The 27,467-nt window shown below is 42.3% G+C and overlaps 1 protein-coding gene across 1 annotated transcript in view; it reads right to left on the bottom strand.

Annotated features, from left to right (window-relative positions):
* Positions 1 to 27,467, bottom strand: part of NOL10 (nucleolar protein 10) — a 742,763-nt gene that overhangs the window by 92,433 nt on the left and 622,863 nt on the right. The window contains exons 15-18 of the mRNA XM_086926337.1: positions 24,877 to 24,956; positions 24,658 to 24,756; positions 21,857 to 21,940; positions 4,520 to 4,693 (exon numbers count right to left, since the gene is read on the bottom strand). Coding sequence (XP_086782463.1) covers positions 4,520 to 4,693; positions 21,857 to 21,940; positions 24,658 to 24,756; positions 24,877 to 24,956 — 437 coding nt within the window. The remainder of the gene's footprint in view (positions 1 to 4,519; positions 4,694 to 21,856; positions 21,941 to 24,657; positions 24,757 to 24,876; positions 24,957 to 27,467) is intronic.

The following is a 27,467-nucleotide window of genomic DNA, read 5'->3' as shown; positions in this document are numbered from 1 at the left end:
CACATTGTTTTAGATTCGTGTGAGGAGGATTTCAGTGGGCAGATTGTTTGGGATTCGAGGGGGGACAACTCGAGTGGGATGAACAACTCGAGTGGGATGAACAACTCGAGTGGGATGAACTGGAGTGAGCCTATTGTTTTGGATTGGAGTAGGGCGGACTAGAGTGGGCAGATTGTTGTGGATTGTAGTGGGGCGGATTGTTTTGATTTGAGTTAGGCAGATTAGAGTGGAGAAGATGGTTTTGAAATGTGGCAATTAGAGTGGGGCAGATTGTGATGGATTGGAGTGGGGCAGAATTGTTTTGGAATGGAGTGGGACAGATTGTTTTGGAATGGAGTGGACCAGATTGTTTTGGATTGAAGTGGGGCGGATTGGAGTGGGCAGATTGTTTTGGAATGGAATGGGGCAGACTTGGAATTTTCCTTGGTGTTCGAGCAGGACTGATGCCTGCTGTTCCGTTGCAGATTGACTAAGCCTTTCACAATGCCCCTAGCAATTCATATGCGAGGGTCCTTGCGGAATCTTTCGCCAGGTGCCACTAACGCAGCCAGAATCCCTTCAGGATTGCACTAGGCTGTACTTGAACTCCCCTCCCGCCCCCGCACCATGTCCTGATGAAGACCTGTAGTGACTACCGAAGGGAGCACACAGAGGGTTGAAACATCGACGACAGAATAAGGCTCAGATCTACCAAGGCCCTGCACACCAATAAGAGCATTAATAGCTATCAGGGTCTCTGGTTGTTTGTCTGGCCACAAAAATCTTTGTCCTTTCCCTTGTACAAAAACCCTGAACCAGCAGGGATGTGGAATTTCTATAGCCCGATGCCCAGGACAGGTTGTTTGGGGTCAAGGGCAACAAGTTTTTATGTTTATTTTGTCCTTGGGACAAGTAGGCCCAACCCCCTGCAGCACAAACCCTTTGGCTGCCAGTTTGCAGTACCACATTATGGATCAAGGAAGGAGACTATCTGCAGTTAAGGTAATATTTTAGCCCAAATGTTACCGCTGTTCAAACCTGTATTTATGGTTCATTAATTAAATGCCTTTATTATTAGGGTGAGCGCTCTAATTAAATGTTGTAAGCGCCGACTACACTGCTGACAGTGGTTCCAGTACAAAAATGTTTGCACACGTTTTTAAAGTTTAGCAAAATGTGGCTAAGTATAATGCTCCCGGAATGCTCTCTGATTTGATGCAAATATTTGCAAAAGCCTGAAATCAAGATTGATGATTCTTTGCTTTCAAAATAAAATGTTCATGACAAAAATGAAAGCAGGAAAAAAAAAACATTTAGCTAAACTACTGTAAAGTTTCAGGGACCCTTTCTTTGCAGCATCATTTAGTAACATGTGTTGATGCATGTTAGTGTTTCCCAAAAATATTCATGACGGAAAATCAGTGTAACCAGTTTCAATATGATTATGGGAAACAAAAACAAACAAGCATTGGCAAAGCCAGTGGGTCTGAAATTAGTGGTCAGCTTTTTAGTTATGTCAATGTGTGACTTGTTTATGCATGGCTTTTGTAAAACCTTATTGAGGTGTGAACTGCTAGGCCCTCACCATTATAACAAACATTGGCAAAAGTAAAATATTTTTTTGGTCTAAAAAAGCACACACTGCCTCAGTAGTTACTGGCAATGAATAACAATACTTTGTGTGCCAATATGCTCCTTGTGAAAGAACAGAATGCTGTGAAGCCAGCCGAAACAGAACTTTAAGAAACACAAAAGGTCACGGTCAACACCAGACCATATAAGGGGCCCAATTATTAAATAAAGTCTCAAAAGTGCACCCAAGGTACATGTCCTTGGCATTAAGGGTAGCTACGCGGCTTTCGTCAATTCCAAAGAATTTACAGAAGTAGGACAATAAATAGTACTCCTAGAAAATATTTGTGAACTGCATTTTAGTATGGGCAAATATGCATGTGTAGATTTGCTCAAGTGAAAATCTTGAGTGTTTGCAAGTTCACTTTCCCTCCAGCCACTTTTTTCCTAACCCTGGAAGAAGGTTTACACCTACCATTGTCAGGAGTAAATTTCCAACATTTCTCTGTATGGGAATATATTAGTAAAGAGTTTTTGATATCCTCAAAACATGCAAGTTAGTAGGTTTGCACCGACTCAAAAGGGCACTCTGACCCTGGAACTATTGCTTACCACTACCTTCAGCCCCAGTATGTAGTTCTGCGGAAACGTGGCAACATAAGGGGATTGCAAGTATTCAAACACTACTATGGTATGAGCCCTGGCATAATCAAGGAGTCTATATCAGAACTCTTATATAATGAGATTGCAGCCATACTTTGTCGCTGCAGTACATGGCACCAAGTGGGCAAGTGGATTTTGTTACAGGACAAGTAGATTTATGAAACAACCTGCCCCATGGACAAGTAGATATAATATAAAATACCACACCCCTGGGTAACCACCCTGTATATACCGCACAAATTGTTTTTCACTGAGCACATATGTCACATGATCACTGTATAGGTCTCACCCATTGTAAACAGCCGTTGAACTATTGAAGAATTGAGAATACATGAATGATTTAATTCCGATAAAAATATGTACTGGATACATTCATATTGTGTAATTATGATTTTTTTCTGATAAACCTTTTACAGTTGTAGGGTTGTGTGATTTCCATGCCCCATTAGTGTTTGGGCTACATGACAAGTAATGTACTGACGAAATAACTTGAAAACCTGACGGAACCACTTTTTTCTATAAACTTTATACCCAGGTTCTGAGGGACACAGGGTCCCTCGTTTTGTTATTGGATTAAAGTGAGGCGGATTGGAGTGGGCAGACTGTTTTGGATTGGAATGGGGCAGACTGGAGTGGAGAAGATTGTTTTGGATTGGAGTGGGGCAGATTGGAGTGTACTGAACGATTATGTGTTAAAGCATAATTTCAGAAATTAAACGTAAGAAAGAAAGAATGTCGCTTTTCAATATCTAGAACAAGATAATCTTCATCTTTTGACAACAGCGTCCATGAGAAACAACAAAATAAAATATGAGTGCAAAGTGAGAAAAGAAGACTTGGCAAAATAAAAGAAAGATACCTATGCACAATCTGAACTAGTGGGTCTGGATGAGGAGTAGCAGCTGATTCACAGATAACCGGCTAATCTTTCAGTTGCCTGCAGACGTCTTAAGACTATGCCACCTATATTTGACATTTAAGGCTTTCCACTTTCTCTTGGAATTACACTTGCCAAGGGGGGAAGGTAGCAATCTTCTTTAAAAAAATCGCAATATCACCCAATCGCCACCCATCAACCTGCTGCACTGAACACTAACCCTGTACAGAGAGCTCTGTCCCTTTCCTTACAAGGTATAGCCTCACTGCCTCCTGGCCGCCATACCCAATTACAGGAACACACTACGGAATTTCTAAGCTGAGTTCGTCCATTTCCTGTCTTAGCCACATTCAGAGAGAGCCTCTGATGCGATGAAAGTCTTTATCCGCCCAAACGCAGGACTCACAGTACATCAATAAAAATCCTTGAAGGTACGATGATACAAATTCACACTCGGCACCAGGGCCTGAACAATCAGTTCAGCGCACACCCGGCTGTGACAGTGCTGACAAACCCAGCAAAATACTCTCATGTTGGTGGGTTAACCACTTCTGTAAACTCCCCTCATCTTTCTCTACATATTATCCGGTGTCTGAAATACAGTGGAGACTCTGTCTTCGGGAACTTGCAGCTCATATAAATATCCCCCTGGCACAGCAGTCATCTAACCATCATTATATTAACAAATCACTTCCTAAAGGCACATTTTCAATTATTCAAAGCAAAAAACCTTTCCAAAAACAAAATGGCGAAGGAGAGGTTGTTCTTGGGCGTGTTCTGGCAAGCTTTTATCGTGCAGGCAGTGAGCAGGTCATCCAAGTTCAAGAAATCTTAAATGGTCTATGGCTTAAATCACCTCGCAGTTACAGAAACTAAGAGTGTGCAGTCAATGAGTGCAACACACCTGTCCAGCTAAAACACACTATTCAAACAATTCAAAAACCTATTGAGTCAACCTATGCCAGCAGTAAACTTTCCCACTGCTATATGTAATTAATAGCTACTAAATAAAGTAACCAGCACAGACTAAGGATAACTTGTTTTGTTGCTTGAATAACTTTTTTTAGAACCTCCAAATTGAACACATTCGTTTTGAAAACCAAACAATAATTGTAAGCCTCTTATTAAGGTAGAATGCGTTATGACTTTGCGCAGTTGTCAGTGTCTTCACTATTCAGCGGAAGATTGCGGAAAGGGTCAGGATTTTGCACACTCGCCATAGCTTCTGCTTGCAATGCCCATTAATCAGTATACTGCACCGTCAGTTTATTCATGGGTGCACTGTGGGCAGAGGAAATCTCACCCATTAACAAATTAATGATCTGTGTCATAATCCGTGTACAATTCACCTTTCCTTGACATCATCTTATGCAAAAGGTAATAAGTATAACGCAATCCAGTTTCTGTACAGAAGACTGTCACACTTACCTCTCCACGAGTTTCCTGTTCTTCCAGGATCTTTAGTTTTTTCTTTCTCTTCTCGTTTATTTTTGAAACAAGTGGATTTAGAAGTCGGAACTCTTCGCTCTGGTCATCAACCTGGAAGTCTGGGTTCTCGAACATGACTTTGAATCGGTCATCAGAAAGGATGCTTGGCATGCTCTAAAAATATCAAAACAATTAATTGTTTAACTGATGTAACAAGATTAGCAAGACATAGCAAAAACAGCGCGTGTAAAACAAACACATTAAAAAGCATGAATATAGGAGAGCATGTTGGAATGCTTAATTGAATACAAAAAATATACTTTTAAAGTTTTAATTCACAATAAACTTGAATGCTTCATTGACTATTGCTGGTATAATAAAATCCCCATGAGAGGCTGCCCATTTTGGGGGATTTTGTTAAAATCCTCTTAAAATTCTTAAACCAACTAAGAGGACGTTCGGTTATCACTCACTTTGCACCCCTTAATGCCAACGCAACAGCAGCCAGGGTTTAAGACATTGCTACTGTAGACAGTGGCCTAGGTGCGGTCCTCATGGAGTGAGTGGGGGTTGGGAAGAAGACCAGGGTGGTAGTAATTGGTTGTACGATTCACACAATGGGGTAAATAGGAAGCTGACTTGGCAATATATGCTGAAAATTGCACGACAATGCGTTTTTCTTTTTTAAACAGAGAAAGAATTCAAAATCTGTCTTAGCAATGTGTGATTTGCAAAAATTGACCACATGAAATTGGCATTATGGCAATATCAAATATGTTATCTGAGGCTGTATGTGGCATCTGCAGCTGCATGTAACCTGCACATGCCCTATTGCACAGAGTACAAACCGTTGCATCATGCAAAGCTACATGGCATGGTGAACATGTAGGGTGTATTTGTGCTGTATAAGTGCTTTATCAATGCTGCACCATCCAGGAGCTGGAAGTGATGCAAGAACTGGAAGCTAACAACCAGAGGCAGCTCCTCCTCAAGGCGAGGAGCGCCGGCCCACTGCCCACTGGGCAGTTCAGAACAGAAAACATGAATATCATTTTATTTAACCGTACGGACTCGGGTGATTGGGGGGCGGGGCTGGGCTGTTCAGAGCTGGCGAGGAGTGGTGGGCACTTTCTAAGTGCGCATGAGAGTTTGGCTGGCAGTCTTGGTCCGGCCAAACCATCATGCGCACTTAGCATGTTCTCCACCAGACTGTATTACACAGCCTGGGTGGAGAACATGCACAGCATCCCAGCTCCTGCCTGAGGGCTAAATCACGGTGCTCAGAAAAATCACAAAGCTTCTGTCACACAGCATTGTGATTGGCTAGGGGATTCTGGGAGGCTATGTGCTTCCTGCTGCCTGAGAAGAGGACGGAGAGGCGGCGGCTGGCTCTATCCAGGTAAGTGCTTTTCTTTATTTTTTTTTTTTATCCACCCCCTCTGCTCCCCCTGCCCCATCACCAACGTTCGGTAACAGCTAGTACTGCTGACAACAATGCACTTACTGGAAATTGGCAGTGAAGGGCCCTATCTGCAAAATGGCAGTAACATCCTTGCTGGAAATGCTTACTTTAATAGGGCAATATCGTGCCCACTGGAAAAAGGCCACAAAAAATTATGGCATGTGCTTACATAAAATGATAATAATGTTTGGCTGCTCCGAACTGGCAAAAAGGTACTTACTTGGGACGAACTTTCCACCTGCCAACTCACTCTAGCCCCCAAAATCCATGTTGTCTAACCCCCTCATCACCAACTAGAGCCTATCTATTGTTAAACCTATTCCTAAGATGGCAACCCACTGCTTCCTGCCGTCTGTTCTCTCTCCACCACAACACAGGTTTTATTAAAGAGAGGGGATCTCTACCAAGAAGGCACATCCACCCACGTGCCACTTATTACATTTCCTAATAATGTTGACTACACAAAAATAAAAAGTATTGGACAGTCAATGATTTCTCCTCCTAATCATTACTGTCAAGAAAGGTGAAAAGAGCAAGATGTCATTTTGCCCATTGTAGGTAAAATGCTGCATAGAATCAATATTACTCCCAGACTGGTTGTGGATTTAAATATATCTACTAAGTGTGAGTGAGGCAAGAGTTAGCAGTACGCCTCAATGTCAAGGCACAAAATGTTCCAGTCAAACAAGTAAGTGAAGATAACCTTGATTCTGTTTATCATCAATACATTTTGTGCTTTTTATCTACACACTGACTCCACCATTAGCACAAAAAAAAATAGAAGGAATTCGAGCTGGTTTGTTAATAGTTATCCATGGCCTGCTAACTAATTAAAAACTTACTTTGGGCTAAGAACAATGTAGACACAGAGTTCCATGGCGTATAAACGCCTGCTCGGAACCTGCCTCTAAATGGAAAAGTAACCGTTCAATACACAGGCGCCAAGTAATCCCATGCCAAGGGAGACAGCATTGACAGTTATGGCTTTTTTTCCCCAGAACACTTTTGTATGCTGGTTCATGTAGCTGGCTGGACCTCTTTGAATCCAATTACTTTTGGACATTACTGAAAGTTAAGAAATAGAGGGTGGAATATGATTGCAGAATACACCAGACATCATCTGCTCAACGGGGACAATTTTCTCATATACCATGTGCTCCTACAAACGTTTCTGTTGTTTATCTGCTGTTCTCACTTACGTTTAAAGCACTCATTTTCATTTCATTTCATTTCATAAAGCTTTATTCGGTTTGTGTAAAAAACAGCCATAAAAGCACAACAATGACAATGCATAATTAAACATATTTACATAGAAGTTATTACTGGAGTATCAGTATTTAGAAAAACCCAGAGTTAAAATACCATACTTTTTATTGCATTAACAGATTTAAGTATGTAGATGGCAGTAAAAAAACAGATATCATGTTCCTGTAATAGAAAAAGCAGCCTCATTGCTGTATCCATATTAAAAATGCCATATTTTAAAAACATAGGTTTCAGGTAAGCAATACAGTAATTCATGTACAGGCTACAGATAAAGAGAAAGTGGACTGTACTTTGTTTAGATTGTCCATCACAAGGGCATCGACCCACCGGGTGCTTCTTTAAATGTGGGAAAGCTACCACGTGGTGTACCAGCCCGAACCTTAGTCTAGTAAGGACATACCTATGGGAGCTTCGTGTCACCTGGCATAAGTAAATCTGGAATCCTTCATAAGCTAAATATCTGTTGTAGAACAAACATGTCGTCAGTTGCCCCTTATTATAGTCCCGCCTGTTAGCTCTATATAGCAGAAGCAAGGTTTTCAGTACGGTTTTAGACATCTCACCTGCAGCATGAGGGTCAACCAGAATATTTAAATCAAAAATATCTTTAAAAATATGTACAATGTACTTTAGCCAGGGTATCAAAAGATATTTGTCTAGTTCAAGGCAATATTTAATTATTAGTCTATTAAAAGCAGTCTCTTCTTTTAACCAAATGGAGCGCCTTAAGGCTACCAAATCTGACAAGTAACTAATCCCGACTTCTTTGTGGATTAGTTCTGTTGGGGCGGATGATGGTAAACATAGCAGTTTTTTTGAGGAAAATATTTTCCTCTGTTTGTAAACTGCTATCGGAATGGTATCCCCATCCCCCGGCCCCATATAATGTGACTGAGACGCATTTCGACTGGTAAATCTGCGTCATGTCCCTTATGCGTCTGACGCCTAGCTTACTGAAAATCTGAACACTTTTTGCCATTTTAGCCCATACATTAGTTATTTCGTGGCACCACTTACTATCTCTAGAATAAGTGATCCCTAAGTAACAAAATGTATCAACCTGTTGAACTTTCTGTCCGTCTATAAAGAATGGGTATTGCTTTTTGAGACCACCTCCACAGACCATAGTATAGGTTTTCTTTTTATTAATCTGCATCTTTCTTTCATTTATAAAAAGAACAAACCTATCAATCAGCCGTTGGAGGCCTATGGGGGTCCTGGACAGTAGCACGGCATCGTCTGCGTAAAGCAGTACTGGTATTTCTGTCCCACTTACCTGGGGGGCATCAGCTTTTACTAGTTTTAGTACTGCGTCTATCTCATTAATAAAAATAGTGAGAAGCAAAGGGGCGAGGACGCAGCCTTGTCTGATGCAGCATCTCACATTAAATTTTGGCAGACATTCCCCTCCAACCCCATATAGGACAGAGGTCTAAAGTGTTTCATACAGACGTGCTAAAAAATATATTATTTCTTCCGGGGCCCACAGATTCAGAAGCGTTTGCCACAAAATTGAATGGTCTAAATCAAAGGAACTGCTTAGATCCGCAAAACACAAAAAAATTGAGCTTTTTTAGCATGGGTATATTTCCCAATTATTAAGTCCAGATTAATACATTGTTCCAGTGTTCCTCTACCTTTTCTGAAACCATATTGAGTTTTAGCTAAGATCCCCTTGGTCTCGGCCCACTCTTCCAGCCTGACTAACAAAAACCTGCTCATTATTTTGACGGAAGAGTCAAGAAGGGAGATTGGGCGGTAGTTTCTGGCATCCGATTTATCCCCCTTCGTGTAGATAGGAATAATAATTGACTCTCCCCAGGAAGATGGGGCTCCCTTACTTACAGCAGCATTGAATACAATTGTTAAAATAAGGCCCCATAATGTGGGTGCAACTTTATAGATATCAATGGGTACACCATCGGGACCCTGTGCCTTTCCTGCTTTACTTGTTTCAATACCCTGTTCCACCTCGTCCAGAGTGAAATTTAGCGGTATTATAGGCCGGGTACCAGAAATATTGTTACAATCCTTATTGGATTTCAAAATCCCAGAAAAATGTGTTACCCAGGCATTACAATTTACATGGGACATTAGCTCTGGTGCCGAATCATCTTTTTTTTTCCCCCCAAAACCTTTATTATACCTTCACAGAATTACACAGCAGTTTGCCTACAACCCAAAGGGCCGGCCGCTAATAAATGGGCATTGGAAGTCATATATATAGTAAGGCCATGTTATATTCATGCTGTTAAGGACAAAAGGTGAATCACACGGTCGGGTGAAAGGTATACAATCAATATCATGTTGCAAGTCAATTAAGGTTTTTGTTTTTTTTGTTTTTTATGAAAATAACAAAAATAACAATCAGGAAATCACAATGCGGTCATCTAGAAATAGTAGTGCAGTTTAGCCGTATGAAAGATTCCATGACAGTACGTGTTGCTATGTGTTGTCAGGAGTTCAGGCCAGAATGAAAGATGGCGACATCCCTACATCTACGTGTAATTGTATAACATCCCTACTCTTCCTCTACCCCTCAACCTGTCCCCCCCTCATCATCCGACTCCAACTGACCATCCTCTGGCAGAGGCTCACAAATTTCACCGCGATACACATTCCATGGGGACCATATCTTATTCCACTTTCCAGGGCATGCGCGGCCCAAGTAGACCGCCCTCTCCGTCACCATCATCTTGTCCATATTCATACACCACTGCGACTTCGTTGAAAGTTCTGCCGCCGCGCAGCGCTGGGCAATGTCTCTCTTAGCTACTATCATGCCTAACGTGACCCACACATTTAAAAGACATAGCCTCGGTTCCGGGAGAAGTGAGGTCTCCAGAGTCTGAGACACAGTGCGTAGTATTTGTCTCCAGTAATGTTGTATGCGTGGGCAGTCCCAGAGTGTGTGGAAAAAGGACCCCTCCTCCCCACAGCCACGGAGACAGAAGGGATGTTGTATTCTGTGGATGCGATGTAAGAGAGTTCTCGTGTAATATACTCTGTAGAGGACCTTAAGCTGTACAAGTCTCAGCCTAGCTGGGATGCCCACCTCCTTAGGGGATGCCAGCGCCTCATTCCATTCATGTTCGTCCAGGGCGTCTACTTCCCCTTCCCACCTATCTTTCAGAGGGGCCAATGGGTCAGGCAAGTTATTCAGGAGTTTACGATAAGTCAGTGATGTCGCTCTTTCTAACAAAGCCAGTTAGAAGTCGATCTTCCAGCGGAGATGACTCTGGCAGAACCGACCCAGAGGGGATGGCTGCAAGCAATGCATGGCGGATCTGAACGTAGCGGCATGTTTCGTGTGGTCCCAGTTCATATAGTTCCTTTAGACGGTCGAATGAAATGACTTCACCCCGTTCCCACATGTCGCCCACTGTGGATATCCCGATGGAATCCCAGTGAGAGAAGCCCCTACTGTATCTCAGGTTTCCCAAGGCACGGGTGTCCTAGAGTGGGGTGAGCTTGGTGATCTTCCCCTTCCAGCCCAGTGCGGCCAGTGCCGCATGCCATATCGACACAGTAAGTTTCGTAGGCCCCGTTAATGTTCTCACTTTACGTTGGTCGTAAAGCGGGGCCAGCATGTTGTTGGTGCCCAGTTGCGCCCTATCCGCCTGGAACGCTGGGTCAGTCTGCGAGACATGTATCCACTGGTTAATGGGCTTAAGATGTGCCGCCCAATAATACAGGTGAAGATTCGGCAACGCAATTCCGCCATCGTACCAACCCCTGTGTAGCTTGGCTTGCGCTATGCGTGCCGGGCGATTGCCCCAAAGCAGACCGGAGACAACTGCCGCCACCTTCTTAAAATATCCCGGTGCCACCGGAAAAGGCGTGTTTACCAGTATATATAGAAAACGTGGCAAAGACATCATTTTATATAACGCTGCTTTTCCCAGCATTGTTAATGGTAATCCTGCCCAGAACTTGACATCTTGTTTGAGCCGTTCCAATGGTGGCGCCAGATTTAATTGCGTATATTCCAATGGATCCCGTGTGACATGAATACCCAAATACTTGAAAGAAGAGCCAGCCAGTCTCAGGGGGCAATCGGGGCCAAGCGTTGGGGTCTGGCCTTTCAGAACGTATAGCTCTGACTTATTCCAATTAATCGTATAACCTGAGATTTTACCGTGACCGTCACATAGATTCAAGAGAGCCGGTACACCATGTTCGGGGTCAGTTAAGTACACCAGCATGTCGTCCCGCGTAGAGGGACAGTCGGTCTTCCCAACCCTCCTTCCAGTGTATTCCCTTAAGTAAGGGCGTTTGCCTTATTAAATTAGCCAGTGGCTCTAGGGAAAGCGCGAAAAGCAGAGGTGATAGGGGGCAGCCCTGTCGGGTACCTCTCCCCAGCGAAAATGTACGAGAAATGTGGCCATTCGCCACTACGTGTGCCATCGGTTTCGTATACCATTATCAAAAATGGGGTATCCCAAACTGGTCTGGGACCTGGGTACTGAACGTTAACAAAAACAATGGTCCTTGACCTGATTCAATCCAATGATTATATCAGACAATATTCCTTAATTCTCTGAATTGGAGCCAAAATAAATTATGCTCTTTAGAGGAAATCTAGAATCATTCATGCAATCACAGAGCCCAACAACTATGTCATATTCATAGAAAAATATATTTTTATTTTACTAAACCTATTAGAATTCAAAGGTTTCAAATTGCAATTTTTTCAGGTTATTTCAATATTTACAAGATTTTAAAGGTACGTATAAAAGGTGCTCAGAGAGAACGTGCGTAGAGTTAGTGCTCAAAAAGTTGGCGCAAGTGATTCAAGAAAAAGAAAGAAAGAATAGTAAGTGACAATTTGTACAAGTGAGTATGCTGATTCAGTACTAATAACAAATCAGAAATGTCCTGTCCACTTTCAAAGTTTCACACTCCAGTGTATCAGGTTATCAGTCTTTTTTACACGTTTTTACACTAGATGTGTAGTGATCCAGGAAGTCTTAATAGGGGTGTCGACGTTTCGACCCGACTTAATGCCTTGGGAAAACTGATAGCCTCTGCTTGCGGGTCTTCTTCAGGACTAGGGAGCACCCTCCGTACCTGACATCTACCAGTTCCCTAATGGTAGTTCAAGTGGTCGTCATCAAAAATCGACCCAGGGTCTATTTATCCATCTTCCTGATTGGAATCCGTGTGAATTAATCTAATCTCAAATGGCTGTGAGCTCACTCAGTCTATCTCTCCAAGTGGCCAATTTGCTTGTATGGTGCCGTCAATGTGAATCTAATCTCCAGGGTAGTAGATTCCAAAATAATGGACTCCTTCACATTTTAGGATATCCGATATCTCTTCCCATCTCGATGGGGGTACTGTATATAAGTGCCGGTCTGGTCACTCTTATTAGCTTCCTTGTTCGCCAAAGTTAAACGCGACAAGGGGGGGTGTAGTCCGTTATCCTACCCCCCCTTATCCTAAAATGTGAAGGAGTCCATTATTTTGGAATCTACTACCCTGGAGATTAGATTCACATTGACGGCACCATACAAGCAAATTGGCCACTTGGAGAGATAGACTGAGTGAGCTCACAGCCATTTGAGATTAGATTAATTCACACGGATTCCAATCAGGAAGATGGATAAATAGACCCTGGGTCGATTTTTGATGACGACCACTTGAACTACCATTAGGGAACTGGTAGATGTCAGGTACGGAGGGTGCTCCCTAGTCCTGAAGAAGACCCGCAAGCAGAGGCTATCAGTTTTCCCAAGGCATTAAGTCGGGTCGAAATGTCGACACCCCTATTAAGACTTCCTGGATCACTACACATCTAGTGTAAAAACGTGTAAAAAAGACTGATAACCTGATACACTGGAGTGTGAAACTTTGAAAGTGGACAGGACATTTCTGATTTGTTATTAGTACTGAATCAGCATACTCACTTGTACAAATTGTCACTTACTATTCTTTCTTTCTTTTTCTTGAATCACTTGCGCCAACTTTTCGAGCACTAACTCTACGCACGTTCTCTCTGAGCACCTTTTATACGTACCTTTAAAATCTTGTAAATATTGAAATAACCTGAAAAAATTGCAATTTGAAACCTTTGAATTCTAATAGGTTTAGTAAAATAAAAATATATTTTTCTATGAATATGACATAGTTGTTGGGCTCTGTGATTGCATGAATGATTCTAGATTTCCTCTAAAGAGCATAATTTATTTTGGCTCCAATTCAGAGAATTAAGGAATATTGTCTGATATAATCATTGGATTGAATCAGGTCAAGGACCATTGTTTTTGTTAACGATCGGTTTCGTATACAGCAGTCTAATCCACGATATGAATTTCGAGCCGAAGCCCATACATGACAGAACTTCATAAGGTAGCCCCATTACACTAAGTCAAAAGCCATTTTGGCATCCAGGGCCAATATAACTGTGTGGTCGCGGATCAAGTCCGCCCTCGCCAGTACCCCATGTACCCTGCAGAGATTTAAGCCGAATCATCTTTTAAAAAGGGCGAGTTGATTGTTGCCCAAAACAATTGAGAATTTGATGTTACTGCAGCATGTGCGAGTTGATCCCATGCCTCCTGTTGCAGTTCCTCATTCCTCTGCTTAAGGGCCCGTTTATATTCTAATCTTAAGTTAGCTATAAGCGGTTGGTCCCTCGGTTTGTTCGTCAGTGCATGTTTTAACTGGGTAAGCAGTGTAGTACATGCCCGATCGAACCATCCCTTATTATGGCATGGACCCCTGTTACCAGACCAGGTAAAAATAGTATCTATATGGCAATTAATTTTGTTAAAAATCTGTAAAATGATAGGAGGATCACTATTAATATTCAAATTATCATTAATTTCACTAAAACAAGCCGTTACTATATTAGTTAACACTTTATCCGCTTTCTCCCCTTTCCATTTAATTGGTTCCGTTCGGTCTGTGCGGTTCAATATTGCCCACACATCTAGATGTATTAACAGAACTAGCTCCCCAAATTGCAGTTATGAAAATAATACAATTGTGATCACTTAAATGAGATTCCTCTACCCTGGGGGTCATACAGAGGGGGGAGATATTGGAAGAAACCAGAACATGGTCTATAACGGAGTTAGAGTTCCTACCGGTAAAGGTAGGAATCTCGTTACCACTTCCATCTCTTGCGGGTTGTAATAATTCCAGGTCACAATCTGCCATAATTTTATTTACAGATTCCCCATAATTATTGTGAGGGAAGTGAACCTGCTGATTTTGTTGTAGGTGGTACTGTAGTTATCTCACTGTTTTTATTTGGGCATTCCCCCGATGTAACTTTTTCTGCCATGACTAGCTTGTTATGGGCTGTTAACTCCCCCTTAGCCTAATGACTTCTCTACTCAGTGAGTCTAGTTTATCAGACAGTGGCCGAAAGTAGCTATCAATTTTAGCGCTTAGTATATTAATAATAATTTAAAGCACTCATTTACTCCTGTGAATGTGTGTTATTAACTGATCTCCTCAGTCATTTGCAAAGCACCCTGTTACCCGTGCCGCTATGTTCGCACTATAACGAACCTATGAATAAAAAAAAAAATACATATAAGTCTGTTATTTCTGGTAATCAGTTCCTGACACTGTTTTGTCGCTCATGGAATGTGGACGCTTTTCCTTCCCAATTATCTTTTGGCGAGAGTGTTCCAATGTAAATATACACAAAAACTAATTTTAGTCATACTTCGAGTCTAAGCGCTTTGACATGTAAGCAGAGCCTTCACGCACAACATGTTTCTGGAGGGAACACTGCAACAGAAAGACAGAATAGCTGAAGCTGGTAAGGTCTCCTGCAAGTTATAAGGAAATAACCATGGCACCTCTACTAAACCACACCAAAGTAGGCACAGAAGTAACGCAGCCAACTTTTTGACATCACACATGGGGAGCCACAAGAGTAACTAGAACTACCAGGCACCAAAAAGGGAGACAATCGTAAACCGGCCTGTACCCAGACGACAAGTTTACTCCACAGTTGAATGGCAATCAGTATAACTTAAGTCATTCATAGTAATCTCAAGGTTATAATCGAGGGGCTATTAGTGGACACGCTAACACCGATGTGCTGAAACAGTAAGGTGAAATTCAAGACGTTCACATTGGCAAAACACAATAATAGTTGCTCATTCAAAATCAAATTTATGGGAGGAGGGGGTTAGCTGCCATTATAGTCTTCCTCAAGTCACTACTGTAGATGCTGAGAGGCAGAGGTCTCGAGAACACATCCCTGCTGTGTGCCATGTTGGCTATAAATTGGAATAGTCAGCCCAGTCTTACTTGGAATCTTAACTTGTGACCAGGTCCTGCACAGGCAGTCATTTTTGCTAATGATTACCTTGGAGCTGACCTTGTCTACAGCATGAAGCAATCGCCATCTACAGGGCATAGTGGTACCAACAGAGGCCAAAGGCTCATCAAGCCACTCTTCCCAAGGCAACAGCTTAGGGCATTGAGGACTTTTCCACCTCGAACCCTGCCTGGGTCTTGGGAATTACGCTGTACTCTATGACGTACTCCAACCGATGACTTATCATCTTGGGAAACCTGGACACAACATAGCTCCCATTTTAGACCTGTAAGGGTCATTTCTATTTCTTCTTGGAGAGATCGTCAAATCGTCTTCACCCAATTGTCGGGATCAAAACACTTTACTTCCTAGATTTCATCAGTAATGCTACTGTTTGATTGTAACTAACAATCACTGTAGGAGGTCCATACTCCATCATACTCGGACAAGAAATATGGCTCACATTCTCTAATCCCCAATAGGTTATTAACATCCAGCGACCACTGCAAACGCTTATCTTAAAAGTGTTAGAATGCACCTTTACTTGAGCCCTTAGATACTAGGACATAAAAGCATCTAGTATTTCTCACATCTGCCAATGAACGCATACAGAGCCCATTAAACATTATTTCGTAAAAACGTCATCACATTTTTAGCACCTGTCTTTGTTTAATTGGAGGCTGAATATCTGCAGCTAGTCGCATCCTCAGCCTTCACGGAAATATTTAGCTGTTTACTCCACTTTAGTATTAAACTATGAAGAAGCTGTTAATTCCAAAACGAACATACCTATGACCCCCGACTCGACCCTCACTTTGTCCAAAACAGAGTCACCATATTAATAATGTTTAAGGGGTGCACTGTTCTGAACACAAGTCGTCATTTACAAACCTCAGACTTCTTTTCACTCTGTGAATGATAGTATTAGCTTTAGGTTTGCAGCCTGCAGGATTAACACTTGTTTTAGATGACTCTGCTTTGGTAAAACATTTTTGACAGTCCTGCATGCTAAGTCGGAAAGTACATTCTCTCTTACAAAAGCACACTTAGTTGTACATTTAATTCCATGAACTATCCAAATGTTAATGCAAGAGCCTGACACCGCAGGTCCACCGACTATACCTAGAACACACATCTCTCAATGTTCGTATGACCTATGTTCGAACGCTGCCCCTGCAGAATATCCTAAAAGTGCCTTTGTTTTAACCTTATGTGTCAAGATTCAAAGTAAGGGATACTAAACTTGTGAATCACCAACCATAAAATAGATTCACTGCTTGGCTTGCATTACTTTTCATACTGAATATAATACATTTCACCATTTCTAGAAGTCACGCAATAACTGGGTTTCCAAGGAAGGAGTAAAGAACTGCAGCTATAATTTATAGAATGTAAAAATCCAGAAAAATTTACACATGCGTGAGAAGTTTGTCAGGAGTCCCGCAGCAGTCGCTGGTTACTGCTCTTCAACGGTAACAAAGGGAGCCTTTTGAAAACCTAGCTGCAGGGAGCAAGGTTGAGAGGCTGTTGCCAGCTCCCTTTAACCGCTGACAATCAGCAGCAGTCCACTAAAAGCGTTCGTTCGTCCAGTTCATCCTATTGCACCATGCGAGGCAGGGGGCAAAGTGGTGTGTTGCACTTCCGGATCGCTGGGCAGGCCTCCACTCGATCCAGAGCTCTACTACGCGGGGTTTGCATGGGGGAGCCGAGGTTTACTGCAGCTTGTAGCAAGCCACGGTGTCAAAGGGTGGGTCGGAAGCGGAAGGGATAAAGCCGTCCTCGGCTCCGGACCTGGGCGGCCTTGATTCATTAGTAATAAAACAAGACGTACGCGGATACAAAACTGTCACATTGTTTCACCAGAACAGCATCTCCGACAGTTTAAACCAAGGGCCAACAGTCCTCTGAGTTGCTCGTGTTGACAGCTTATTCAGGGGGGAGGAATGACATATCGTTTGATGTGTTTTTGTACAGGGAGTGCTGAGATACACAATCATTATCCAACATTGGGACCTTGCGACAAATCAGGTCTCTCACTGATAAACCTCAGTTCTCATTTAAGACAGGGACCGACTAACTAATCAGAGGAACTAACTAATCAGTAAAATAACAAAGCCAGGGCGGCCCCTAAACCAAGAACAGCGACTATTCTTTTTTTTTTCTCTCTTTTTTTTTCTCTCTCTCTCTCTCTCTCTCTCTCTCTCTCTCTCTCTCTCTCTCTCTCCCTCTCTCTCTCCCTCTCTCTCCCCCTCTCCCTCTTCCTCTTCCGACACCCCCTTGACTTAGAAGGCAGAGAATACCTCATATAGGTATACCAATGCTGGAGTCAGTTTAAATTTTGAAGTATATTCAGCAAGCAAAACAGGTTAAAGAAGGGTAGTGAGCAGGTTTATTTGTTGACATGAGTGAGGAATTATATGGTATTCCTTCAAGGTGGCTTCGCACCAATCACAGGAAACTCCATCTTCCTTGTAAAACTCCTGACAAATAAGGACTGCTGAGGAGGAGCCTGGAATAAATAGAGGAAGGACCACACTGCGGAGACCCGCATCTGGTGTTGAGGGGTACACAGTTGACTTTATGGACTCTCTATAAGGCCGGGGGCAACAGTTCCCTTATTCTATTCCAGGAGCAGTGGAGAGTAGATTTGCCGGGTTCCTGTGGATATCTGTTCGACTGATCCTGCTGTGGTGCCTTAGAAATGGGTACTGTGGGCTGTTGTTATTGAGCATAGGTACTCGCAAGGCTAGGGTGACTGTGGAGTGCAGGCAAGGAGAATAGTGTGCCATGAAGGATTTTTATGGTGTTGTGCAGAATGGCACCAAGAGAAGATACGACCAGGGCTGGACAAAGCCCTTGCAGCTACAAGGAGGAATTAACAGTGTACCAGAAGCTGTAAGGAAGCTAAAGAAATTCCTCCTGCATGGTACCACTAGTGTCTGGAGACCATCACAAGGAGCAGAACGCTACCAACCTCATCAAAACTCCTTGTGCTAGCTGAGTCCCCACTGGGGGACTGGTATGTACCTTCAATGCAAGGCTTCCCACTGTACAGGCAAGGGCTGCCCAAGGAAACCAAGCAGGGGGACAGAAGAGAATTATCCTCACAGAAAGTTAGCACCTGGCCTCTTCACCATGACTCCTCAATGGGCGGGACTCCGGGTACCACGCACAAGCCTTGCTGCCAAAGGAAACCCAGTCTGGCAAAGCTTTGTGCAGGAGTACAGGCACGAAATGCCTGATTTACCACACATCTCAAGAAAAACAGGCCTGTGGCCATCCTCTGCCAGCAAATCCAGCTCTTGGGAGAAAGCCATGAAATGCACGATCCTAGATGAAGAGCTTCGTGGTTCTGGTGGCCTTCGTGATGGTTGCCACACACAGACCGCAAAAGCACTACCAAAAGTACGCAGTAGCCTCGGTTTGCAGCTGAAGAACAATAAACGAGGCAAGTGCCTGTTGCATCAAAAGCCAGCAGCGCATGTGGTTAAGAGAGAGCATCCTAGCAACCAAGTCAACAAACACTGAACTGCAGGCCTCAACTCGTGCTTCCAAAACTGAGTCAGGTTTTTGTAAAGAGACTTAACATTACCATGACATGTAATTTGGGTCTCACCAAGATTAATGCACAAGTATCAAGAGAATACTTCATTGTATTGTTCTTTAAATGTTTCGAGTCTGCCTAAATGGTTGCTTAAGGTTTCCTCAAGGTTTTATACATGCTGTGATGAAGCCAGTAGGCTTGCATGTGCTCACAAAGGCAGTACATCTTGTATTTTAAAACAGTGAAGACAATGACATTGTTAACATACTTTCATAACTGCGAATAACCATATGTATTCCAATAGTTCTGTAAAGGGTTATTGTTAATTTAATTATAAGATCAGAGCTTTTTGGCACGCAAATTGTCACTTTTTACCATGCAGATAACAGACTAGTTTTAAAGGGTTAGTTACCCTCTGTGATATTGCTTTAGGTATTTGATTTGCACTCTGATTATTCTCCAAAATCCCTCTAGGCGAGGTTTGCAATGTTATGTTATGTGTATTCGTAAAGCACACTATCACCCGCAATATCACCTAAAATCCTCTAAATATTTGTTATTTTGTACATGTATTTCGTTGGGTAGGCATTGCATTATTACAACTTCTTTTTAAAGAAAAGGGACTGGCTGGATAAGACTTAGTATCACTGGATTTGTTCCAGTGATACGAGTTTCTAGCCTACAGCACCTCTCCGAGTGAGCATTGGGCTGTTCTGCCTCAATAACCTCAGATTCAAGAGCTAAAATGGTGACTTAGTCCCCCAGTTTAAAGGACCACAATATAGAGGCCTCGGGATACCAGACATGAAAAGCCCTCTTTGACAAGAATGGGACCCAGTAACGAGGGAGCCTCAGAAACCGACTTTTTATAGAGTCCTTTTTGTGGAGTGCATCTTTCTTAACTGAAAATATGTTCACAGTATCCCATCTACTTTTGCCAGAATGTCTCAGTCTCCAACTCCATGCTGCTGGCTTGTCTTTCTCATCAAAAACAGAATATCTCTGGAATTTCCAACCACCATGATATCATGGAAAGAAAATTACATATGCTGGTAAAGACCCATTCAAATAAGACTCCGTGAGCCAAAATATAATTTGTGCCAACCCTACTTCATATCCTTTAATCTAAGCGTAAGGAACGCTTGAAAGAAAGGAGAGCGCAAATCTAGACATTGCGCAGCTAAAGATGAAAGAACACTTAAAGTTGCAGAGATGCACTTTCTAAGTTCTGCCTTAAGAAGAAAATCATTTAAAAGCTTACATTAAAATATCTATCTTTTTTTCCAACGTAGCAGACTAAGCAAAAGTGCTTGTTTCACAAAGCTTTATTTTTAATGGGTGCAGTTCTGTTTCATGCAATGATGGCGGTGTTGCTTTTTTTCCTCAACTGACACTGTCCTATAAAATGTGCGTTATCCTTTAGAAGTTATTCAAGTTTCACAAGAGTGCAGTAACATAACTTGACAAGAGCCATCTGGACAGTCCCAAAAGTATGTTACCCACCAATAGTGTGTTGGGGTCAGTAAGAGCCCACGTTCATATTCACTGAGCGAATGAGGGGGGGGGACTCATAAAGACACTTGCTCACACCATGGGAGGGAGGCACAGGCAACTCTGCGGTTTCTGTATGCTAGTTTTCTAATTTATATTCACAAATTAATGTGTCAAACTAAAGCTTTTCAATTTCAAATAAGCACTGATTTGCAAAAAACTGTATTAATCGTAAGGCTTACAGCACTGTCTACAGCATCATGCTGCGTAGCAACAGAAGCACTCTTTGTGAATAGGGAGAAAACATGGGGCTTCTTTTAACTTGCTGCTCCATTCTTGACTTCTAAAATGGCACTGCAATGTCTTGCACAGAGAAGCTGAAGCACCACTATAATAAATCAAAACCGAGTCAGAGCCTCACCATAGTTTAGTTAACTCAGGCTACCTGCTGTAAGAAACATCACTAGACAAAGGCTGGGTCTGGAGAGCAGCCTGAGAAGGATACTTAAAAGAACCAATTCAAACCGGTTCTGTAGCTTGAGACAGTGGATCCACATCACTTGTCTTTAAAGTTGCATACAAAAGTGGATCCTACCCCTCCCCCTTGGTTCCATTTCCAAGTCCCTTATGATGAAGGTATGGTGGTGCTCTGCAGATTACTCAAAAGCCTGCTGTGTGCCCAGGGAAGCAGTCTTCCTGACAGCCAGTCTCCCAGAGGTGGGGAGACATCACCTGCATTCTGAACTATCTGCGGAAGGCTGCCTGAAGTACCTAGGAGTCTGCCTGCCTACTGAGAGAGAAAATGAGTCTGCCTGATATTGCAAGAGGAGGGGCCGTCCAGGAGGACAGAGACCCACATCGTGTCCCAGTGACTAAGGGATATCCAGAGAGGGTTGACTGCCCCAGAGCAAGCTAGAAGAACCCGTGTGTCGAGGGGTCCCCCTGGTCCTCACTCTGGTTCCTCCGTTAACTGGCGAGAGCCACAATTGCCTTGCTCAACATAGCTGCCACACCTGCTGTGATAATCGCAGGCCTTTACAAGGGCAGCAACTGACCATTTCATCGAAGTACTGCATCAGGAGGAGTGCAACTGTATTGATCAATATTGACCCTGTCAGGGATTGCAGCTACTGTGACCATAATAGGCCTGGTCAGGCCTGAACCGACCTCCAGTACGACAGAGACCTCAACTGTTGTGACCACCAGGCTGCATTTTGCATGTAAATGTAAAGTAGCTCCGTGAATATATTCTACAGGGAAAAAAAACAAAAAGGGAAAACGTTGCTGTACCTTCTGTTTCTTTTTCTGCACTGGCCGTTCGTCTTCTTCTTCATACAGTTTCAAGGCCAGCTCTTTATTAACCTTTGGCAGTTTCTAAAAGTGAATGAATGGAAATGCATTGAGGAATCCATACAGTTATTTTGAAGAAAAAATACATTTTTAGAAAGTTTCAGACAACTTTTTGTTTTTTTACAGTGGTCTATCTTAGCCTTATTCTCGGTGAAAAACACCAATTTGGAATATATATTGTAGACCTTAACTTAGAGCAATCGGTGCTATCACTCAATCGGCAAGAAACTAGAATCACAATGCACAGATGGCACATAAGATTTCTAATAAATATACAAACAACTCGCAAGTAGGAAGAGTGAAGGGCGTGTTATCAGTCGACATCTAAGTGAGTGTGATCACTCTAGTTCCCTAATGTATGCACTTCCGAAGGTGAACAGTTAAACGTTTTAAACATTGGATTCCTGAATATTAGAATAACTCCTGTATTTTGTCATATATAATTACACTTTGAATTTGAGTGATCCCTGGTTGTTCTACAGTAGTACCTTGTTTATTTATACTTCTTGTTTTTTAAATGAGACGTTTACTATTTTATAATGGTATACAACGTTGACAACGCGAGCGTTACAACGAAGTACCATTACCACGCGGTTATAACAACGAAAGTTGTTACAACAAATTGCGCTGGGTGGCGCTCAAGGATAATAAATGATTTAATTTACTATCCCAACACCTTCCCTACTATCCACGGGGACTGGTGTTGGAATAGTAAATTATATTTTTTAAATTTGCGCCCCCCCCCAACGCAAGTCGTTGTAACGACTTGCGTTGTTACAACCGCGTTGTAATGGTACGCGTGGTAGTGACATACATCCTTTTATAATAGTAGTTCCTAAATAGTGAGCCGTGGAAGTATACAAGTAAGCCAATTAAACAAATAAAAACCAAGCAAATGAGAATAAGAGTGACAATGAAGCCAATCAGTAATTAATGGAAGGGATCTATGCCCACAATAGAAAGAAAAAAAATAAAAGGGACATTCATACGTCACATCCTCTGTGTTTTCATGGATGAAGGTGGGTTGTTCCCATCCTCAAAGAGTGGCACCGAACTTTGCCTTTATCACAGAGATTTACAATCATTTTATAGGTACATTCAACTCATGAACATGTTTTTGTTAAAAGGAGTGTATGGTATTGCATTTACCAGCTCTATCTTGTTATGCCCACTATTTTTAAGCTGCAGGAGCACTTCCTCTGTAAAGAACAACAGGAAAATACTCCTCAAATCCAAACACGAAATGTGAATAATAGCATGAATGCATGAACTGTAATAACAGAAAGGTTTTCACTTAACCACAGTTGTCTTCAATTAATTCTGATAATGTACCATACACTCAGACATTCTCTCTAATTTCTATGAGAATATTATATTCCTGATTAGAGTGTCTATAGTATTGGATTGTGGTATACATAAACCTTCAAGTGCTCTACACTGCATGATATCAGAATTATTAATAACTACTACCACAATAATCTTCTTTCGAGCACTCCGAACTGTGACAACAATGGCCTTGTACCAACTGACCAAGCCCTCCAACTATTAATGCTGTAGATTTGGAGCCAGATTCGAAGCACACTTTATCACCCAACCAGTGGGGCATTCTACACCCCTTATATTTGGGTATATAGCCACTGGGATTACTCCAACATTCACCATGGCTGAAAGAACAGTGCTGGTGAATGCAGCAGCAGCAGCTCCTCTGTAATGGGGAGGAGCATGGCCCCACTGCAGATGAAAAAAAACCAATAATAAAATATTTTACTATCGTTTTATTTTTTCACTGACAGTTGTGGCTGCTGAGTCTAGGGCTGGGCTGTTCTCTACGGACAGACAGCAGCACTGTAAGCACGTTGGTTTGGCCGGCTGTCTTAGGATGGTCATTCCGGCATGCACACTTAGATTTGTCTAACCCAGTTGAATTGTACAGCTGGGTGGGGAAATGGCAGAGGCCCTCAATTCCTTAGTGAGCACCTAACCAGGCCACTCAGACCAATCCTGGCCCTGCTCTCATAGCATTAGAGTAGCATTTGGATTGGGTTGGGGAGTCTGGGAGCCTGTGCTTGCCCTTGGACGTCTTCCGGGAAGGCTGGCAAAGGGAGCAGCAGGTAAGTGCTTTTTTAAAATTATAATTTGCCCCGCCCTACCACTTTATTTTTGCAGTAGCCACCCCCGTTTGAGTGTTATCAAATTCAACGTGGTTATGAATTTGTTCAACTTTTGTTGCATGAATCAAGCCCTATGTGCTTTATTTCCAGTCTTCTCAGCAGTTACCCTGCCTGATTTACATTCTCCCTGCATGAAGAGCCCAAGCCAATTGCTTTTCTTAACTAATGAGGCACTCTTATTAAATCTTGGGCCGCTTTGATTTATCCTATGTGGTGCAGAAGTGACCGTAAAGGAAAGTAGAGGCGAGATCCTGATAAAGGACACACACATCAGTTGTGTTAATTTGTTCCAAGCAATATTTTACTGAAAAATATTTAATTGTGTGGTTGTTCCATCACCCTCACAACTGTAGGCATCTCTTTTTCATTGCATTTCACCTTTCCGTTTTCCTCAGTTCCCCAGGTTATTAGAGCATTGGCGTGGTCACCAGCCTCCCCATTACCACTCTCCCAGCATCACACCTGACGAGCACATAACTCAATGCCGAGCACTCCAGCACAACCAGCTAGAGCACACATGTCTCAAAAGCGCATGTACACTGGTAATATTTGACGTATCTGTGATTTCACCTTTATTTGGACCCTCTGTGCACGTGTTTCTTCGATCTTCTGCCTTATCTTTTCTCGTCTGTAATCTTCATAAGCAAACGGATTAACCATTGCCTTCACCTTTAAACACAAACAAGAGAGAAATGTGGATGAGCTGCAGCTTGAAGTTACATCCCCTCACCGCACAGTTACTGCAACAAGGTGACAGACCAGGCAGGCTTTATTTGCCTTTTTCCTTACCTTATTGTACAATCGTATGTCAATAAAAAAGCCATGCATGTATGCCTTGAGCATCGGCGATCCAATCAGATGAGCCAGTCCTGAAAACAGAAAATACAGCTTAAACAGGGATTCTTTTGTTTGCACTCATGTCCCTTTGCAGTTGAAGGCCCAGCAAGTAATTGTACCGCATTGTGTTACATACGTTTATACAAGCATACCTGAACAGCACTCGGATAAGCGAAAAGCTTTTAATCTATACCAATGTTTTGAACAAGGCACAAGAAGTTAAAGTGACAACCAATAACTCAAGGACAAATAAAACGAAAATACGCGATATGAAACATACTTTCTAAATGCATACTGACAGAAAATTTGTTGATAAGGGCATCAATATGTAAACTTGAGAATAAATATAACAACACCAATAAGTATAGATATTTTGCTTTGCTAAGATTTACCACGTAAAGAAACTCTGCAATCTTAAAATCAGTGCAGGCGGGTCCCCCACACTTGATTATCCACTGCGCTGCGTGCTGCAGCCTAAATAAAGTGTGTCCCCAACCGTTTCCTTAAAGTCAAGAATCAAACGAGAGAAACAGGTAGTGCTAATAGCGCAGTTAATATGAGAGTTCATTTTTTTCATAATTTTATTTTTTTATTTTGCTGTTGCTGGGCACACTCCACATAGTAAATATTTATGTTTTTAAATAATATTTCATCCATGTATTTATTTGAGAGTAGTTCGATCAGTTCCGGGGTGGAACATTAAATAATTTTTCTATTTCCTTTTATTATTTTTCTACCTTCTATATAACACAGAATGCACAGGGCTTGAATGGTTTGGTGCAGGAACATACTAAATTATTTCAATCAATCAAAAACAACTTTATTCGGTTTTTCGATAAAAACTATAAAAGTTACATGTCCGCACCTCATTAAGAAGTGGTACTTACATTTTCTTTTACAATTTGTAACAGTAGATAAAAACAAATAAATACATAAAATTAACCCCTTCCATGCTGATGACGGCCCCTGGCCGTCATGGCACACAGTGCTCGTGTGCTGATGACGGCTGGGGGCCGTCATGACCACGCCCGCGATCGGAATGTGCCACACAGGAGCAAAATTCCGGCCGCGGGCAAGGGGTTAAAAGGAGAGTTTCACAATTCACATCATTAATTATTATACAGTACAAAACACGTAGTCCACGATTTTATGCCTTCTCACTCTAATATAACTAAGATTCAAGACGAGCCCTTGTTCTCACTTCTACTTTCAGTATCCCACAATGAAGAAAATACAATCTAGTTTTAGCATCTGCAAAAACAAGAGAGCTGGGCGGACCTGGTTAAAATTCATCCTCTTTAAAAGGGGCAGCAAAAATAGTAATCATGGTATTTCATAAAATTTGCAGATGAACATAAAGTTAGCAGGTCCTGTGGAGATACTTGATCGTAGCCACAGGGTGCTAACACCTATCCTCTGCTAAACCCTTTAGGAACAGCAAGTAACAGATGAAAAAGATCAAAGCGGAACCTGGACAATAAAAACCGATCATAAGTAGTCAGTGTTCCCAAAAGATATGGCTCAGTTGACGGATCAGTTTTAAGAGTCAGGAATTTGCAGACACTTGATTTTCTTAGTTCCAGCTCATCTCTTTCTAGCTTCCTGATACAACTGAAAGCTTTCTTAACCAGTTCCACATCCTTTTTTACTATAACAGACGGCTTTAAAAAGAGATCAGGGCGGCCCAACTCTGCAAGACAACCACCAATGTATGTCGAAGCATATGGTCAAGGCTCATACAGTCCGTTATAATCTGTTGAGAGAGCTCTAGTTCCTTGTTTAGCCAGCACTTGACCCAAAACACCAGAGGATGCAGTGCCAATATATTACATAAGAATGGAACCCCCAATTTCTCATGGACTCCCAGGTAGGATAAACATTTTGGCACACCCAGCATGCGTTTTAAGAAGTTATTCTCAACCACCTGCACTGCGTCTGTGGTGGTGTATCCCCAAATCTCGCTGCCATTACAGGCAGTTGCTACCCCTTTGACCTGATAGATTTTCAGCAAAGCTGCAATTGGGCGCCTGACCATCTTGGCGGCAAAGTTGAAAATAGCGTGTAAACTCCCCTTTTTTCTTCTGTATGAGGGGTCCGAACTTTAATCGGTCGTCTAACAGAACCCTCAGGTTTTGAAACACTGTCGTCAGGGGACCCTCTCTGGCCCACCACGAAAGAAAACTTTTTCATGGGCCGAGCCCCTACCTGCATAATAAAAGATTTGGCGTTGTTGATAGCCAGGTCTCGGGTCCCCATAAAAGTCACAAAAGAATCCAATAAGGATTGTGGTCCCCTGGCTGTTCTGGCTATGAGGACCGCGTCCTCCGCATATAGTAGGACCAAACTAGATTATTTTTCAAATAATTGGTATTTCTACAAGACATCCACCTTTATAGCGTTAATAATGAAGTGCAGATTGTTTTCCTTCAAGAGCAGAGAAATGTGAATTCTATTCCATAAATGGACCAGTCTGTACCAAAGGCACTGCCCCGACTCTGGAGAGAAAGATTCTCATTTCAAGATTGAATTCACCAGGTAAAGAC

The sequence above is a fragment of the Lissotriton vulgaris genome, chromosome 6 (assembly GCF_964263255.1).
Source record: "Lissotriton vulgaris chromosome 6, aLisVul1.2, whole genome shotgun sequence".
Lineage (NCBI taxonomy): Eukaryota > Metazoa > Chordata > Amphibia > Caudata > Salamandridae > Lissotriton > Lissotriton vulgaris.
The sequence above is the reverse complement of the archived record's forward strand: the minus strand, read 5'-3'. Positions and strand labels throughout refer to the sequence as shown.